Below are 18,616 nucleotides of genomic sequence, written 5' to 3'. Positions count from 1 at the left end.
AGTTTGCAAAAGCGTGTCTCCTCTGCTGCCCAAATACTAACACTCATGGACAAAGGACAAAGACTGTGTCCACCCAGAGTGACAGTTCACACATAGAAAAAATAAAAAGAGCCATTCACCACAGATGCCATAAAGAGTATAAATAAAACCTGGAAAGAAGAGGCTGCTGGCCATGGAAGAGTTCATACCTAGAGCTACAGTTCCTTAGTTTTGTCTTCAGCATCTCATAATTCAGATTAGTTTTCAGTTTCAAGTGTACTGAAGTAGGTTCACAGTGAGGCAGCACTGAGCAGTTTAGTATGTACTTCCAAATCCATAAAGCTCGTGTTTTCATACAAAAATTGCTGTGGAAGCATGCTGTAGATCAGATCCTTACATCGCTTCATAAAAAAGGCAGCAAGAACGGAGCTTGTTTTCTTACCTCACCATTTATGTATCATATCTTACCTTGGCAGTAGAAGGGGGCAACCAGAAGTATCAGTAACGCACCCTTGAATATTCCCAGCCCTGCCTCCCCACCAAATACTTACATTGCAAGCTTTTCACCTGCTATTTCATTGCACTAGACCATGATGCTGATTTCCTAAAAGTCAGGAAACATTCAGAACTCTGCTTTTCCAGAACACACATTCTCCTGTGGCAGGAACACAGTCACACAGAAACATCCGTAACATGTTTGTGTTTTACACATTGTAACAGCCATTAACACCCACACCAGCGTTCACTGTTACACAGTAACACTCTTGAACAAATCACGGGCTTCTCATATATAAAGTTTAATGAAAGACATCAATAAAATCCAATTTCTGTTTTACAAATTAAATATTCTAATAAGGATATTTTCTTAAATCAGACTTGCCTTTCAAATAAAATCTCAGCTACAAAGACCAATAAATAGAGAGCTGCAAAGCAGAAAATGAAGTCAGTTTCAATAACATATCACTTCTTACAGCCATGAAACCATGTTTTTTCAACATAAAGGTTCTCAACTTTTTTGAAACATTTCTGTGCTTTAAATTCTTCAAACAAACTGCAGTGCTAAAAACACAACTCGCATCTTCTCATGAAAGGTTTCTGGTCTTAAATTTGTGGGTCCAACACCTCTTTCAGAAGTAAGATGTGTTATGGCACTGTGATAATAATATCAAACACACATTCCACGCCTCAAGGATGATGAGGTAGATGCTAGTCTTACATCGTCTCATCTGGGCTAGCAGACCTATAGGGTGAGTCAAGCAGCAATACCATGTCAGCTTGTCCTGTGGCAGCTTACATCAAGTTGGCACCATGAGTTTCTGAAAGCGGATCTCGCACCCCAGCGAGCAGGCAGTGCCAGCAGTGCATCGTCTGCTGTGCTAAGCTGCAGTTCTGCAAGCTTCATTGATGCAGACCCATCGTCCGTTCCAGAAATAACCATTATGCCTCAAGAAAGTGGCTCTTTTTACATAGTCTGCAGCTGATAAACTCTTGAACCTTTTTTCAAAAGATAACCCTGGTCATTTAGGGATCCAATAAAGCTTTCAAAATCAGATACCTGGGGAAAAAACAAAAAAAGGCAGACAAAACTAAATATCAAATTGGAAGAATGACATTTTATCCAATGTCAAGCAACATAAACAGTTTGAAAGAACTGAGTGAAATAAAGTGAGCTAAGAATAGGTTAGTTTCCTTAACAAACAGCTGACCTACTAGGAGGTGGGATACAGTCAGTTCCACCCTTTTGTGCTTTACTTACACGCTGCATAGTATGCAGAAAATATATAGAGTAACCTATGTGTAAAATCTAAGTTCTGAAACACAAGTATCTACCAAAGAAACAGCTCTCACTGATTTCCAAGTATTCGTTACAAGTGTAGAACTTGGAATGGGCAAAAAATATTCTATGCATAAAGGGAAAATTATCAACAATTATCAAAATCATCAACATGTGAGCAAGTCTGGAGACTGAAATTCTTTTGCCCCAGCAGGACAAAGTAGATTAACCCAGTAATAGAAAAAAGAGCATTATTCCCCATAATAAGTACTATAAAAGAGAAATTATTTGTCACTACTTTTCACTTACTACACCTGAAAACCGGTTTTAAGTTTTAAATTGGTATTTAAAGCTTTTTATCAGGAAGCAAAAAGTAGAATTGGCTATCAATATTTTTGTTTGGCTGAAGTGCCCCACAAGTACAGAATGCAAATCAATTAGAGGATAAAACGCATTTGTGGCCGTGTGTCCTACATGATGTTCTTATTCAGCAACATTAGGACACTTGAAGCAGGAATGAAAACCAGGAAGGTCTATTTGGGGCAGAGCAGGCCAAGAAGAGTCACTACACTGCTAAATCAGAATACAGACACCACGATAGTCTAAATTTGGGAAATAAAATAGGTGGGTCCCCTGGTGAGCCAGAGTAAGTAGAGCATACTGAAACCAAAATCGCCTTTCGGGAAACAAAGCAGAATCTTGTTAAGGACGAGCTTCAGAAGGAGAAGCAGCCCTTACTAGACGAGGAGTTGTTGCTGTCGAACCGCTAGTAAGATTAGTAAAGCTCACAAAGAAAGGCGATCCGAGAAGAGCGTTCAGCCTAAGAGCAGCAAACACTGCTCATTTCTGGTGATCGCAGAGAGGCACAACAGATGGGCCTTTTCCAGTTTTCATTTTGCAATGAATAGTTTTGGCTGGTCTTGCAGTTTTTTGTGGGAGAAATGCTTAATTTCCAAACTTACTCGTATCTGTAGCTCCTTTGCAATCTGTCGAAGCTGTTGCAAGTCGAAGAGATTGTTGTAAGTTCTCTCTGCAATGCTGTTGAGGGCAGAAACAAATCTTTTTGCCTGTGATCGGTTGCTCATCCCAGACCCATGCTGTGAACGTTCGAAGTCCAGTTTTCCAAACTCATCTGAGTAGGTTCCCAACATGCTAAAAATACATAAAAAAAGATCAACAGGAGGTAAAAGCAAGAGTGCATTCGTTTGCTTCCTGAAACATAGCTGCTTGAGAAAGATTTCAGAAGCCACATGGTGACTTTCTTACTAGAGGACGGTTTCCTATCCAGGGTACCTAGACTGAACATCTGTCAAAATCACTTTTAAACTTCAGTTGTTCAACTGCAACAACAGAGAGTAATCACACAAGAGAAAAATACAATTTGACAGCACCTCATGCCTAAGCTACGGTGCATTGGTGTACATAACTGCTATGATGACACAACTCAAAAGCTCCAAGCAATTGTATTCAACTTAGGGCTGCTACCAGTTTTTAAAGAGGAGCTAATAAGTTTGGATATTAGTGTCAATGGGCCTAAACTTGATAAAGTAATTTCTTCACTGTGTTTGAGTATCCATATTAAAAAAAAAAGTCTTTGAATGAATAGCACCATAATGCTTTATTTATTTTTAAAGCAGCATGTATTACCTATATTTCATTATTTCTATGACATCCTCAGCATCTTCCTTGGTAGATTTCTCTCTTAATTCCAGCCTTGATCGTGCCTTAAAACAAAACAAAAAACCCAAAAAAGGTATGTTTAAGATATATTACAACTGATGTGAAAAAAGACTCCATTTGCCCTATAACAAGCACAAATTTTAGGAGCAGAGATGGAACTTGAGGCTACAGGATTTAGAAGAAGATTATTCTGTGTTTTTTTGATGATTAGGCTGTAGCTTGGAGTTTATTTGCTTTTTAACAGCATACTTTTGGGAAGCAGCAGATCACAAACTGTGTTATTAAAGCATTGTGTTAGGGAAAACAGCAGCAGTTAAAGATGGGCAGCAGCTTGTTCCTGCCTGCACCTGCTGTGACAGATTCTCTTTCCACTCCCTCAAGGGTGTTTTACTGAGGCTTAGAGCCTCTTAGAGTAACTCTTAAGCATTTGTAAGTCTCTTGCATTGTCACTTTTTTTTTAACACAACAAAAAAGTATAGCCATGAATAACTTGTCAAAAATTATAGGATATCTGTAGTAGTTTCTGAACAATCTCTTTGCTTTCAATCTCTTAAGCGTTACACCTTGAGTTTACCTCCGTAAGTCGAATCAGAGACTCTAGCTGCCTTGTGGTGATTGGCGTGCTGTCTGCTCCTTGGTTCTGTTTCCGGAGCTCAAGGTAGAATTCCTGGAGAACTTGAGCAGCTTCTGGAGATAATTTTGGGTGAACATACTGCCGAGCATATCCAACGTACTTCCTCAGCAGCTGATGTGGAATGGCATCGAAGTTTTCTCCTGGTGAGATCTAATCCAATTACAAAGAGCTTAGACTTCTGTCTGTCAGAACCCTACACAATATAAATTTTACATAAAATCTTCATCTTCTGTGCTTTAACTGGTGAAGTCTTCACTGTAAGGGCTTCATTGCTTCCGCTATGAACTGTATACTTAAAAAGTACACACGCTATGCTTAGACATGTAATTAAACACACTTGGCCACTTCAGAAAAAGCAGCTGAAGCTTCTCGTTTGCAGTGATATGAAGTGCTAAATATGATTTAACTGTATCAAGAGTTCTTTCTCAAAAATAGAAAATCTGACTTCCCAGTTGCTGTAAGATATATCACCGCCATAGATTAAACTCTCACTGCTGATATCCCATTTCCAAAAGTGCATGGGCTTAGCTCCAGTAAGGGGTATTTCTCCCAAGACCTGGCATTTGACAGTATCAGCTCTCAAACTGATCACTTAGGTTTAATAAGAAATATGCTTCCCTTCCTATAATTCCCAGGCCCGTCATGAGTTGCAGATGCCCAAGGATTTGTCTACACACTGCTTTACTGGGATTCAATACTTCTCAGCACATGATGGCACATCAAATTATTCTATCCAGCCTAGTTCTGTAGTTCTTCATTGAAATCTAACTCAGCAAATTTGTTTTAGAGCATTTCATGCAAAGTGTCTTCTCACTACTGCAACCCACAAAAACCCAGCTCTGCTGCTAAATTCTCTTTTGTGTGGAGAAGAAGATGGCTTGATACACATCTTTACGAGTTCCAGCAGGGTGGGCCATCTTAGCTGCAACAGACAATCAGTAGAAACTGGTGGCTGGAGCCTTAAATGCAGAGACAATTATCATGAGGAGAATGGGAGTGGGAGACTGAGGACATCCAGCAGGTCAGGGTTGCTAGGTCTCAATGCAAGGAACACCACAGGAAGGGGCGTAGCAACAGTCACAAGACAAGCCCTACCTTTAGTCTTTCAAGGAGTGGTCGGTCTGAAACGACTTCAAGAACAGAGCGATCCTGCGTGTTGGTACGCGTGACGACAGCGCTGCTGTGTGCTGCCTGCTTTCCAGCTCGGATTGCCATCACGTGCTCAGACAGCAAGTGGTCGTGATCTTCGTTTGGGGTGTCCAGCAAAATGAATACCAAGTCAAATCTTGACAGTAAGGCACTCCCCATTCTGGAGTAAAGACAAGAAAACCACACAATGCTTGTAAAAAAAGTAGAAAAACTACAGCAGCTCTGTTCCACTTCACAGACATTCAGAAAGTTCTGTTCCATTCATTCAGAATAAAGTAGAACAGCAATTACTCTCTCAAAAACCACAAAAGAGTGTTATTACCGTAAGCTTGTGTTCGAGCTCTAGGAAACTAGAAAGCAATTACATGCAAACAACAGGACTACCAGAAGCAGCTGCTCCTGAATGTGAGCTATAGAAGTAGCATTTCAGAAAGTGCTCACTTTAAGTTCTCAGACACTGTTTTGGCTTTGTTATAATGTCCTCCAACTGGGTTTGCTGCAGCAACAATAGACGTTCGAGCTGGCAAACTGCAAACAATGCCAGCCTTGGCAAGGCTGATGCTTTGCTGTTCCATGGCTTCCAACAAAGCCTGATGCTGGTTTCCCATCTTATCAAATTCATCTATTCCACAAATACCTGGAAGCAATTAACACAATGCAAAGACTTATTAGAAAACACATTAACTAATGGACAAGTGTGTGCTGTGATCCAGTGCTGATTGTACGATCTGACAGTTTGGATGTTCTGATCTGTCCAAAGTCCAGCCTAATGTCTTAGGGACGGCAGGAGACATTGGACCCAGTCTCCACTTCAGCAAGGTTTGTTTTTGTTTCGTGCTGCCACAGCTCGACTATTATGAAGTTGGCCTGGCTTGCGGAAGCAGCGTCTTGATTACACATTAAGATGACAAAACAAGCTTTTTAAAAAATAGAAGCAGATGACAAATCTTATAAGCAAGCAATTTTCCAAACCAGTAAGAATCTAGTAGCTGCCATTAAGTCAGAGATTTCTCAACAAGGAAATTCTGGTTCTTTGACACATTAAGCAAGGGTGGCATGTGAATTGCAGAACCCCAGTTTGCTACGCATCCTAAGCCCTAGGAAAGTAGGAACCACCTCCAGAGAAAGCACTGGAGCATCTCGGAACTTCCCAAGGTGTGGAAAGCCAGTATCATTCTTCCAACTTACATTTTTAGTCCACAGTAATGCAAGCACTGCAGTTGATCTTAGGCTCAGCAGCACACACACACGTTTATATAAATCCTGCACCATTACGCTTATTACCTTGATCTCCAAGCACTAAGGCACCGGCTTCCAAGGCAAAATCTCCAGAAGCGCCATCTCTAGACAGCGTAACAGTCAGGCCAGAGCTGGTTGAAGTATTACCACAAACATACACACCTCGAGGAGCAACGTTACACACTGCCTAGGAGAGAAAGAAATACTTTTTCCTTCCCCAAGGTGAAGAATTTCACAAGCCTTATTCTAGAGAAACAATTCAAAGTAAACCTGAAAATGTTTGTTTCTACTTAACATGACCCAACAGTAAAGTTACAACTCCTTGCAACCTCAAGAGACATACTTTGGCAAAACAGTAGAAATAACTTTGGTCACAATACTTGTGGCACAGCCATGTCTACCGTGTTATCAAAACTACTAGGACCTTGGGCACAGCACCTTGCTTTCAAAGTATGTTGAAATGCCTGGGGACATGCTGTCCACCAGGGAATTGCAGGTATATAGTTTCTGTATCTTCACACCTCCAGGCCTATTTAGATTAATATCTTGTCCTAGTACTCAACACATGGTGCTTCAGAGGAAGTGTGCATAGTTCTCCCCACAGCCAGAGAATAAAGGACAGTCCTAGTCTTCTCCACACCTCTAGTATCCAGAAAGCAGCTTACAATTTGAAATATGAACTAGAAGAGCGAAGCATTGTAAGCTTGAACACAGACATGTTGCAGTTAAATTTACCTAGAATACAGCTATAACTGGATTTTCTCAGTAAATCTCTACAGTTATTGGTGCCTTTATTTTATTTAAAAGATAACACCCAAAGCATGTTTGTTCAGCAGTGGATATGTGATAGGCACTGAATATTGAACCAAAAATCCCAAAACACAACCAAAAAAACAAAACAAACCTGGCTTCTACACAGCTTTCATGTTCTCCTTGGGATTTTTTCCCCCCCCCTGTGACAGTGATGACTGAGAATAGCCTTATCTAAGGGTCTTATCTGAGGAACAGATCACTAGCTTTTCTTGAATGGCATTCCATTTAGTAACAACGTGGAGAAAAAAGATCATCATCTACCCTATGCTAGAGAGTACCCCTTCGGTGAAAAAATAATTTAAATATTTGTTTGCCGAGATGCTTGCATACAAATCACGTACAAACACTTTGGTTAAGTTATTGCAAGTCATATCCTCACCTACCATGTCCGTATCAGAAAGACTCAGACCTTTTAAATGAGGTATGCAGTGCTGCAGGGCTAGGTGAACTTAATAGTAACCATGGGAAAAGACATGGAACTTTAAAACCATTCAGTTTAAGACAAAAAAAAAAAAATCTATTACTAACGGATTTTGTCACAGTCATGCAGAAATGCCCACCAAGATTAAAACCCAAATGCAGTAGCAGGTCCCTTTCCCAAAAAGCCAAGCTTTTGGGAACAGCGTAAGAGAATGAAAGCAAATCTCACAGGACAGTGACACGGTATTTAAAGTCGCATAAGTTCTAATAGTGTACTTCTTTTATTTGAATATTAATCAGCTAAATGAAGATAGGAAGGAGCAGAACTCCTCACCAGGGAAAAGGGCTGGTGAAAAACCACCTATGTAAGGGCAGGACAGTAAGCCTATACTTGAAAGCTTACATGCTTGACCAAGTATACCTGCTTTGGTGGCATCCTTTCTGCAAGGCTCCCTGGAAGGAGAGGACAACAGGGGACCCCTTTGCGTGCTATCCTATATTTGAGCCATCCTACATGAAAAAATATCTCCAGCTAGGCTCAAACAACCCTTTGGCATCAGCACAGCTATCCTACTATGCTTGTGAGAAGTCAAGTTAGCAAGGAATTAGAGAAAAATACAATCGGACAGTAGAAATAAATCAATCCATACTTGCAGCATTTGACTTTTTCCTAATCCTGGATCTCCAACGACCAGAACATGCGGATCTCCTCGCACCGGGATTCTGTTCTTGTCATCTACAAACTTCTGACATCCTCCAAATAACGCCAGGGCCAAACCTGCCTTCACAATCTGTAGTGGCACATACCAACGTTGATAAGCACTTGATCATGTTGACCAATACTGACAGCTCTCTCAAGCTGGCTGTAGTAATCCTTTCCTTCTGGGTGGCTGAACTGAAGAGTGTAAGACTGCCGCCTCCTCGTCACTGAAAGTGACTGTGAGTCTCAGTCACTTTAAGTACAATCCCTGCCCTTCCCCCAACCCTAGATAAACTTTATAAATCCTTGAGAAGTTTACTGTGACACAAATATTTCAAACTGAAGTTGCAAGCAGAGCTATTGAGTTATTTACCTCATGGCCATAGATTGCAGGACAAAGAGAGCTGAAAAACAAAGAACACCGTAACATAAGGGGAGTGTAAATCTTGTATTACTATTAAACGATCACTTGTTCTGCCTCTTTTGTCATACAAGACCTCTACAAACACGTAAAACTTCTGGTTAGCTGTTGCTAACTTTTCAACAGAATCAGTTTAAATGTAAAAGCAGCATCAAATTTCTTGAAATTTTCAGATAACCAGATACGCTTAAAAAAATAGGAAAAGCCTTTCATTTGAGTTTGCATAAACACAGAGGAGAACCAGTTTCCCAGTGGTTTCTGCACCTGTTCTTATCTTTATCAAGTAATTACCTTTAACCCTTCTATTGGAAGCGCTAGTTTCATGTTCTTTGACTCCACTGGGAGGACCTGAGGGACACCCCAGCTAGAAGGGTACTTCTCAATGAACTGAGGGTCTTTCACACCCTCTGCTCTGTCCCCACACTGCTTTCCTCTGCTGTGGAAAAGCAGAGCAGAGAACAAAATAGCGCTCATGGGTTGAGTTTGCTCAGTGAGGAGCAAAATTAATTAATTCCCTTTTTTACCCATGGCTTTCTGTCTCAAGATTGAACTGAAACACTCTCGTATTCCCTGTATTCTTAAATCCCTCCCACAGTCCTAACATCCCCACTGTGACACTTTCACTTCCTCCCAAGCCCCTTGCTCACTAAAGCTTGTTAAATCTCTGTGGTATTTACTTCACAAGCCCGAGACATTTCATAGCTTTGAGATTAGCTGTCATGTTTGTCTGGAACTGGTCATGCTGATGCAGAAGTCTAATCCTAGACTTCGTATAGGTCTGACACAACTTACTTCACGATGAGCCTGAACAGATTTTCCTCAGCTTGAATCTCTTGAACAGCATAGAGGTCTTTAAGTGAAAACTCCATAAACGATCTTTGAAAAGTCTCATCATCAAAATTCTTTAGTTTTTGTCCTTTACTGTTGCTGACAGAATTTGCCTCAATGTACAGCAAGAACATACACTTGTCGTTCTTATTTTTAGAAGCTCCTGTTAGAAAAATTGAGTAAGGATGAAGGAATACTTTTGGATCATTAAGTACTTATGTTATTTACAAATGGCATAGGGTAATTAAGAAATGTTAAATGTAGTCATGTGCAAGATGTTCATATTTAAGTAATTGAAAACCTATATTTTCAAAAATTGATGCAAAGTATGAAAGTTTCTATGTACATTTGTTCTTTAAGTCCCCTCCATTTAGGTACACAATAAAATATTTTGCTGGATTAGGAAGGTATATGTGTATAGAAAGAACTTTCTCCCAGAATAATTGAAATATTCCAGGAATTTTAAATTATTACCTTATTCTAGTCTAACTAGATTGACTATAAAATGTTTCCACTCAATATTTAGAGAAAAAAAAACCCATAGTACAGAAGAAATAAACATGTAGCTTAATAATTAATCATTTTCTATATCCCCCAATGATTACTGAGCAGAAAATGAAATCTCACAGTAAATCAGTACTGCAGCTCTCTGCAATATGTTCTATTACAGCTTCACTTTGGGGGGAAAAAAAAAGAAAAAAGAAAATAAGGAAGTTGTAAAATTTCTCCAGGGAGGACTAAGATAAGAAAGATAATACTCCTTCATAACAGTGTGACAGCTTCCCTGTCATTTGAAGGAGACATTAAAGGGAAAAGGTTAAGCAAATCACAGAATCACAGAATGGTTTGGGTTGGAAGGGACCTCAAAGATCATCTAGTTCCAACCCCCCTGCCATGGGCAGGGAAACCCTCCACTACACCAGGTTGCCCAAAGCCTCATCCAGCCTGGCCTTGAACACTTCCAGGGATGGGGCATCCACAACTTCTCTGGGCAACCTCTTCCAGTACCTCACCACCCTTATGGCAAAAAATTTCTTCCTTATATCTAATCTAAATCTCCCCTCCTTCAGTTTAAATCCATTGCCCCTTGTCCTGTCACTACACACCCTTGTAAAAAGTCCCTCTCCAGCTTTCCTGTAGCCCCCTTTAAGTACTGGAAGGCTGCAATAAGATCACCCCGGAGCCTTCTCTTTTCCAGGCTGAACAACCCCAACTCTCTCAGCCTGTCTTCATAGCAGAGGTGTTCCAGCCCTCGGATCATCTTCGTGGCCCTCCTCTGGACTTGCTCCAGCAGCTCCATGTCCTTCTGATGTTGAGGGACTCCATAGCTGAATGCAGTATTCCGGGTGGGGTCTCATGAGAGCAGAGTAGAGGGGCAGAATCACCTCCCTCAACCTGCTGGGCACACTGCTTTTGATGCAGCCCAGGATGCAGCTGGCTTTCTGGGCTGCCAGCACACATTGCTGGCTCATGTTGAGCTTCTCATCCACCAGCACTCGCAAGTCCTTTTCCTCAGGGCTGCTCTCAATCCATTCTCCACCCAGCCTGTTCTTGTGCTTGGGATTGCCCTGACCCATGTAAGATGTCTCCTTCACATCAGTGATCCAGACAAGGCTTTCCTACCAGCTGCCGTACTAAATCATCAGATGTCAGACTAGCGATTCTGATCTAGGACCATAATTTTGTGTAGACTGATGGGTGGCGAAACCCCCACGCTATCGGTGGACATTAGAGACAGTGGTCCTCTTGGACAGCCCTGCTTCCGGCTTTTTCAAAATAACTCCTCGTCATAAAAATTTGGGAACTTCTGAAGAAATACACAATGCATTTACGAATTTTGGAGCTCAAATTAAGGGGATGACTGTTGTTGTTCTTGTGTAACCACCAGTAAAATCTCCACCCTAGGAAAAAGGTGTTCTCAGATGATGTATTTTACCTTCCTCAGTGCTTGACACCTTAACTATCCCTGTAATTGTGACCATATCTCCCGGGACACAGCTGTCCACAAGATCTTGAACCAGTTCACATTCGATTGTGCGAGGGATTCGGCCTGTTTCTCGCTGATCATCTGACATGAGCTCCTGCACCCTGCAAAATGTAAGGAGAGTGCACACTCCACGTGTAACATTTCCAGTTTGATTACAGCATACAAGACCTGCAGCTGTGTGCTTCCCACTAATCCTTTCCAAACTAAAAAGGGAGACACCAGAAATGCCCTGATAAACACGCAAAGCCCAAGAAATCCCTCAGACCACAACAAGTACAGTAGCTCACTCTTTGTATAGTTGTAAAAGACTGGCAACTAACAAGTTCTTTAAAAAGTTCCAGTTTTGGCTCTGCACTTAGAGCTCTGACAGTTTTCCTTAAAGCCAGGAGTCAGGCGTTTCTTAAGAAACTGATAAACAGCACCCTCTAGAGCTGCTGACAAGAATATCAGCACTATTTTTTTAAAAATGAATTTTTAAATGACTTCTGTTACAGAACGTTAATAAAGAAAAATATGTTTAAGTGTCATTTGGCACATTAAGACTTCGGATACAGAGCATGTGAACTTACAGACTCTGAATGTAAGTGGGAAAAAGTAGCAGAGTCCTGTTTTTCCCCAAGCTGACACCCTTACCGCAGTAAGCTAACGGGATGGACAAGAAACAACACATCAAACTCTTCTGAACATGTATTATGGGGCAATAGTAAGATGGTCGTAGTGGAAATGTGGAAAACCAGAGCCACTGTTCACCTTCCTACACTTTAACATTGTTAATTTCTGTAGAAACAGTAACTTTTTCCCCCAAGAGCAAAGGCCTCACAAATTTAGGTGTACCTACTTGCTGATTAACATATAAAGTACCAGCAGGCACAGCACTATTTCCTTCTACCTAGTGTACCTTAAGGACGAGGGGACACAATTAATATCACTTCAAACTAAGATTTGTAACTCTCAAATTTACTTTCAGTTTATTCAAGTAAACCATCACAGCTTACCAATGTAATTTAATAGGGCTTTTCTAGCTGGCTTACAGCTCATTAAAAGGCATCATTAAATAAGAGATGCAACTAGAAATGATCAAGAAAACTTGCAAAGAGCACAAAGCAAACGTTTCTCAAAGAACTCAGTCGCAGTAGGAGGAATTTCCAAGAAGCTATCATATTGAGTAGGTTTGATATACAAAGTATACTAGTGCTCTGATAAAACAACTGCTTTGTAACACAAATTTTGTGGCGCTTGCCAAAAAGGTTATTAAAATTACACAGTGTAACACGGAAGGAGCCACCTTGTAACTTTTTGACAGAGTGTATCGCATTACGTGTCAATGCTGAGGGAAAGACGTGCTTACTTCACAGACTGCCAGTCCACGGTGATGGTTAAAGGAGAGCTTCTGTCGGCCGTGAAGGATCGGCCACGGCACTCCGGAACAAGGCACTGTAATAACAGCAATTCTAATTAGTTCTCAACCCTTTTTTTTAAGTCATAATTTGAAATTGCCTTAATTGGTTTTAAAAAAAAAAAGAAAACAAAGCAAAGCGATTCATTAACATCGTTTCAGGAAAAAAGCTAGCTAAATTAGGGCTACAAATTAGCACACACATAATTAACGAAGAGCTAGCAAGCACAGACACCTGAACCCTGACTCATAGTCGTTGAGCAAATACAGCTCAATTGTATGATCCCCTCTGTGAACTGGTTTGTTTTGGGTATCGGGGAGGAGTGGAGGTCATAGGTGGTTTGTTGGGGGGGAAGGGAGGTGGTGGGTAGTTTTTTTGTGGGGGTTTCATTTGTTGGTTTGGTGGCTTTTTTTGTTGTTGTTGTTGAAGTTTTGGCTTTTTGTTCTTTAATACTTGCAGATGTTCCAGAGGAGAAGTTTTTCACTTGAGCACATCAGGTAATGTAAAATAACTGGGTACGACCCTATATCTAGTGACTTTTCAAATCCAGATAAAAACCAGTGAAATTAAAATAGAAAGTTCTAAACAAAACCCACAAAAAAAAAAACAACGTGGTCTAAATAAAGAAAATTACCACAGAGAGGTGAAGGAGGCTTTTGAAACATAACTGGTGAAATAGCAACAAAGAGATTCCCCCTCCCCCGATTCAAGGGAGTTTCTACATACTGCCTTTGTTTCAGCAGGATACAAATTTTTTTAAATAACAAGGGTATGTAGTAATACAAAGTTGTAAGTTTAACTTTTTCTAATGTGTCAGTTGTTTAACCTAGCTTTCAAGATCAGAATTATTACTTTTTTTTTTTAATACCAGTGGCGCTGCTTTTTGTCACAATGCTACAGATAGAGTAAAAGTCTGAAGTTAAATGGTTTTAACTTACCTTGGTTGGAAGAGTGTACTTTCCGTCAGGTAGAGGAACGCTCTGGACATCTCCACACGTGCCGCATACAAAAGCTAGCTTGGTGCACAGAGGCTTAATGTTGCTGACACGCACAACGGTACCACGCAAGGCAATATATTTCCCATAGCAGTTGGCTCGAACATTTTTCAGCTGAGTTAGAGGATCATAGTTGTACACCCTACAGAACAGTTAAGCATTAACATTTTGAAAGCTTGCCACACTTAAATGCAGAACAAAAAAAAATGCCGAATAACCCACTCTCCAAACCAAACAAAAAAATCCCACACTCAACAACAACATAAAAAAGATTTAAGCACCAATAAACAGTAATCCAGAGCAATGATTAGAAATATTTTGTCTGTGGACCCACAGCATAGTCTTTGATTCCTGTTCTAGAAAGCAGCTTAACATTTACTGTTCTCCAAGCGTTCATACCTTAACAGCTGTACAGTTTATTTATATAGTCACACCTGCCTCCTGTAAACAACAGACTAGCACTACAACAGAAATTACTTTATAGTCATCTATAACCATCTCCTTGAATTATTTCAGATTAAGACCAGGGTTTAGACTTGCGACACAAAAGGACCCAAGATTTATTATGCTTATGCTTCATAAGGAAGGGTGAGTTTTTGTGTTTCAGGGACATAAGAACTTGTCATCAGGTACAACGTGCTGGACCTTGTTAAGGACACCAAAAGATACCTAGTCAAATAATTCGGAATAACAAACTTCAAACAGAATCATTTATTGTAGAATGGACTTCATCAGATGATCTAGCCCAACCCGTCGCTCAGGCAGCGTCAGCTAGAGCAGGTTGCCGAGGTACATGTCCGGTTGAGTTTTGAATATGTTTGCAGATGGAGACTACACAGCCCCTCTCACAGTAAAATAGTGGGGTTTTGTGTTTACACGGAATTTTAAGTGTTTTAATTCGTACCCACTGTCCCTTCTCCTGTCACTGGGCACCAGTGAGAAGAGTCTGGCTCCTGAAAAACAGGGTTTTTCCTGCTCCCTCCACTTAGGACTCTGAACGCCACCATCTCATTGTTCAACCCTGCCTATGCCGCAGAAACGTTTTAGGAGAATGATATTTTATTAACTTACTGAATATTTTCCTCTACAGGATAATGGTCCATAACTGTCTCTTAGAATTTGGGAGCTTGTATATGCCTTTTTTTTTTGGCCACAGGTTTTCCTAAACCCATTCTACTGTGTAATTAAAAGGGTGCAATTTCACAACAATGCAAAACTTGAAAAATATATTGTAGTGTGACAAACTCCTTAATTATATCCACCTGCTATGTCAAAAAATATTGCTTTCCCATTTCAAGACAAGACTAGCACAGAATAAAAAAAAAAAAAAATTAAACCCAAATAAAGCTTATACTCCCAGTCCCCCTCAGACTCCAGAAGTCTGAGATGTCATTACTTCTGATAAAGAAAATAAAACAAGTCCTTACCACAATTAATTTTTAACAACTCAAAGGAAGCCACAGTTTTTAAGTTATAACAGTAATTATTATTCTTGTAAGTATATGCATATTCAGAATTACTGTAACCTCAGTTTATTCATTTCAAATTAAGTTTTGATAAATTAGAATTAATATTCTTGAGACTTTCATATCAGTAATCATTTAATAGATTTGAGCTAATATGAAGTACCATATCCTCATAGACCACTGTCAAAACATTCACACAAGGAATAATAAGTAGTACCAGCTGTAGTTTAGGTCCACAACCTTCAAACCAACCTCTTCACAAAGATGAGCCTTTCGCTAACAAAAGGCCAGGCCGTAACACCTTCTTAACTTCTACAGTAAACCAGAAATTTAAATACATCTGGTTTTAATCAATACATGTTGCACAGAATAGTTGTTCTACTTAGAAGTTACTTCTCTAGTTACAAGCTGTTTCTTCAGTTTATATGCAGGTTTCATTTTGCTTTTGTCTTCACCATGACAGTCTAGACTTTGTCATGCGAAGAAAAAAGCAAAATGTAAACTGTTCTTCTAGAAATAGCTTCAGAGTCAAATCTCTTGATAAAAAAAGTAATTTTTCAGCATCACACACAGACACTGACAGCTATTAGACAAATAGATCCTCCTGAAAATGAAACAAAGACTCAACAGTTGTTACCTAGCATGGATGAGAGGTACATTTATTATAGGTTCTCCATCAAGTGGTAACCCTTCCTGCACCTGCAGCTCTGCAGCATGCCTTTCAAGGTCCTTTGTTAGCACCTAGGCAGAACAGAAAGGTAGACACAAATGTAGTATCCATGCAACATGGATTCAATTTGCTATTAAATTTGATTAAGATCAGAAGTACTGCTGAAAGCTAAAGAGACTTCTGCTGCCCAGTGACCTCTGTTAAACAGTTTTTCTGCTTTTAAGCAGTTTTAAGCTTTGTTTTAAAGGGAATTTAAAACCAACGCGATTGTTGTGGTTGCTTAATTCACTTAAAAAAAAAAAAAAAGAATATGTACAATAGTCTTTAATGCTGGTCAACACATGGTATTTTACTAAAGCACAAACACCTGAAAACGTGCTTGTCAAGGAGCAGTGAAATGCTACTTAGAGGCATTGAACAGAGCCAGGAATTTTTGAATCAGCTCACCATTCACCCACCAGCTACATGAAGTGGGACACAGCACATGTAACTCACAGTACATTAATAAAACAGGAATTAGAACCCTCTGTTAAATAAGCATTAGAACTACACTTAGTTTCAGTCGATGACTTTGCTGATTAATAAGCAAAACGCACCAAGACCAAAGCATTTTCAAAACATGATTTTGTAGGTCATACAGAAATGATGGATAGATGGAAGAGTTTGAGTTTTGAATAAACAGCAAATTTCTGCAAGACAGAAAGACAGAGGTCTGGGGTTTATAACATAATTACCTTCAAGTTCCACTGGTTCTTTGAGAAGGTTATGTTTCTATGCATTAGAACATCATATTTACCTGATGAATTGCCAAACCCATACAGTGCAGTATTTTCTGAGGCATATCCCTTAATTCAGTAGATATATTTGGTATTGATTTAGTTAATTCTCTGTCTTGTACGAGTTCCTTATAATCCACAAGAATACTTCCTTTTCTTTCTATTTCATCCTGTGAAACATTTTAAGTTATTAAATAAACTGCAAATTATAAACACAAACATATCCAAATCATGTCATAAACATTTCATAGCTGTGATGGAGATTATTTTTGATGGATAAAATATGTCAAATCTGTAATGTTATTGTATCAACAACAGCTTGGAGGGTGAGGTGTTTTGTTTTGCTTTTACCTTATCATAAAGCTCAATGCGCTGCATGAAAAACTTTTCAAAGGCTTGAGTCTTCAAGACAAAAGGAGATTTGTCAGCATAAGCTAATTAGAAAACAGGTTGCATTAGTGTTTGACGTTAATAATTAATTCAATTTCATAAAACAACGTAAACTAGCAATTTCTCTTCCATTATTTTTCTGCATCCCAACACTGAGGAAGGTGATAGATTTCTACTGTATCTTAGTAATGTTCTAAGACCTGTTATAAACCAGAACTTTGTCTAAGATGACATAGGACAAGCACGTCGTATCAAGAAAAGTGCAGGAGAGGTGTGTATATTCCAGTCTTTGATAGACTGCAAGTTTTATGTGGCTTATTGAACAGGTTTAAGTAAGATCATATTTTACACTATTTAAGATTCTTTTCCGACATTTGGAGCTTACAGAGATTACACTACACCACAAGATTGAAATCTCTATTGTGCCCATATTTTCACATATCAAACACGAATTTTAGTTGCTTTCTGTCAAACTTACCCCCTCTACTTCTAACTAATACAAGAAAAAAATTGAATAAAATACTCGCTGCATATAATTGTGGTTTAAAGTACCTTCAGAGAAATAAAGTTTCCAGCCCTTATAGGGAATAAACTGGTCCAACGTTGATTGAACTAGTCGAGATCTTACTAGGAAAAAAAAAAAAACAACAATACATTAAAGCAGGGATTACAGCAACGTGGATACTAAAACTTGGCAAGTTTTATCCTCAGGGTTTCTTGTGACTGTCTTAGCAATAAAGCATTCAGAAAAAAATATTTTTTTCTGAATTCTTTATCGGAAAAAAGAATTTTATTTATTCTAATTCTTTTTCGGCTTCAGAAAACAAGGAGAAACACAGGAGCTAATTCACCAGGTTCGGGAGCTCTTCTCCACTCTCCCTTCTGTCCTCTGCCTCGCCATCCACCTCGCCATCCTCCTCGCCACCCCTGAAAGCCCCTTCCCCGGGCGCATCCCCTGCCTCGGAGGTCCCTACTCATCTCGCTCAGCAGGCATCATTAAAAGACTTAATTTAAATTAGTTATTCGCCAGGGCGACTCGGCCCGCGGGGCTGGAGCGGGCGGGCCCAGCCGCCAGCCCCCGGAGGAGACGGGAGGACCCTCCCTCCTCTCAGCAGTCTATTTTGGCGCCCATACGGTCCTTCCGGCGCTGCAGCCAATCCCGAGGGAGCACGAGGCGTTGCCATGGAGCAGAAGGCGTGTCCCGCCGGCTTTCATTGGCCGGCTCTCATCCCGCCCGCTCGCCTTCCCCTTCAGCTTGCCCTGCTTCAACGCGCAGGCGCCGCCGGCCCGCGGGCCGG

General features: G+C 40.1%; 1 protein-coding gene across 1 annotated transcript; it reads right to left on the bottom strand.

The window, feature by feature from the left end:
• Positions 1 to 1,441: 1,441 nt before the first annotated feature.
• Positions 1,442 to 18,296, bottom strand: MCM8 (minichromosome maintenance 8 homologous recombination repair factor). The gene is made up of 18 exons (XM_009982424.2): positions 18,170 to 18,296; positions 17,871 to 17,945; positions 17,280 to 17,362; positions 16,949 to 17,098; positions 16,120 to 16,223; positions 13,960 to 14,158; positions 12,973 to 13,058; positions 11,574 to 11,725; positions 9,602 to 9,800; positions 8,762 to 8,792; positions 8,339 to 8,479; positions 6,501 to 6,642; positions 5,658 to 5,853; positions 5,163 to 5,376; positions 4,008 to 4,217; positions 3,401 to 3,477; positions 2,716 to 2,905; positions 1,442 to 1,534 (listed from the first exon to the last, which is right to left on the bottom strand). Exons 1-18 carry the CDS (start codon positions 18,294 to 18,296, stop codon positions 1,442 to 1,444), a joined length of 2,469 nt encoding a protein of 822 aa, XP_009980726.2.
• Positions 18,297 to 18,616: the final 320 nt, after the last annotated feature.

This window comes from Tauraco erythrolophus, chromosome 2 (assembly GCF_009769465.1).
Source record: "Tauraco erythrolophus isolate bTauEry1 chromosome 2, bTauEry1.pri, whole genome shotgun sequence".
Lineage (NCBI taxonomy): Eukaryota > Metazoa > Chordata > Aves > Musophagiformes > Musophagidae > Tauraco > Tauraco erythrolophus.
The sequence above is the reverse complement of the archived record's forward strand: the minus strand, read 5'-3'. Positions and strand labels throughout refer to the sequence as shown.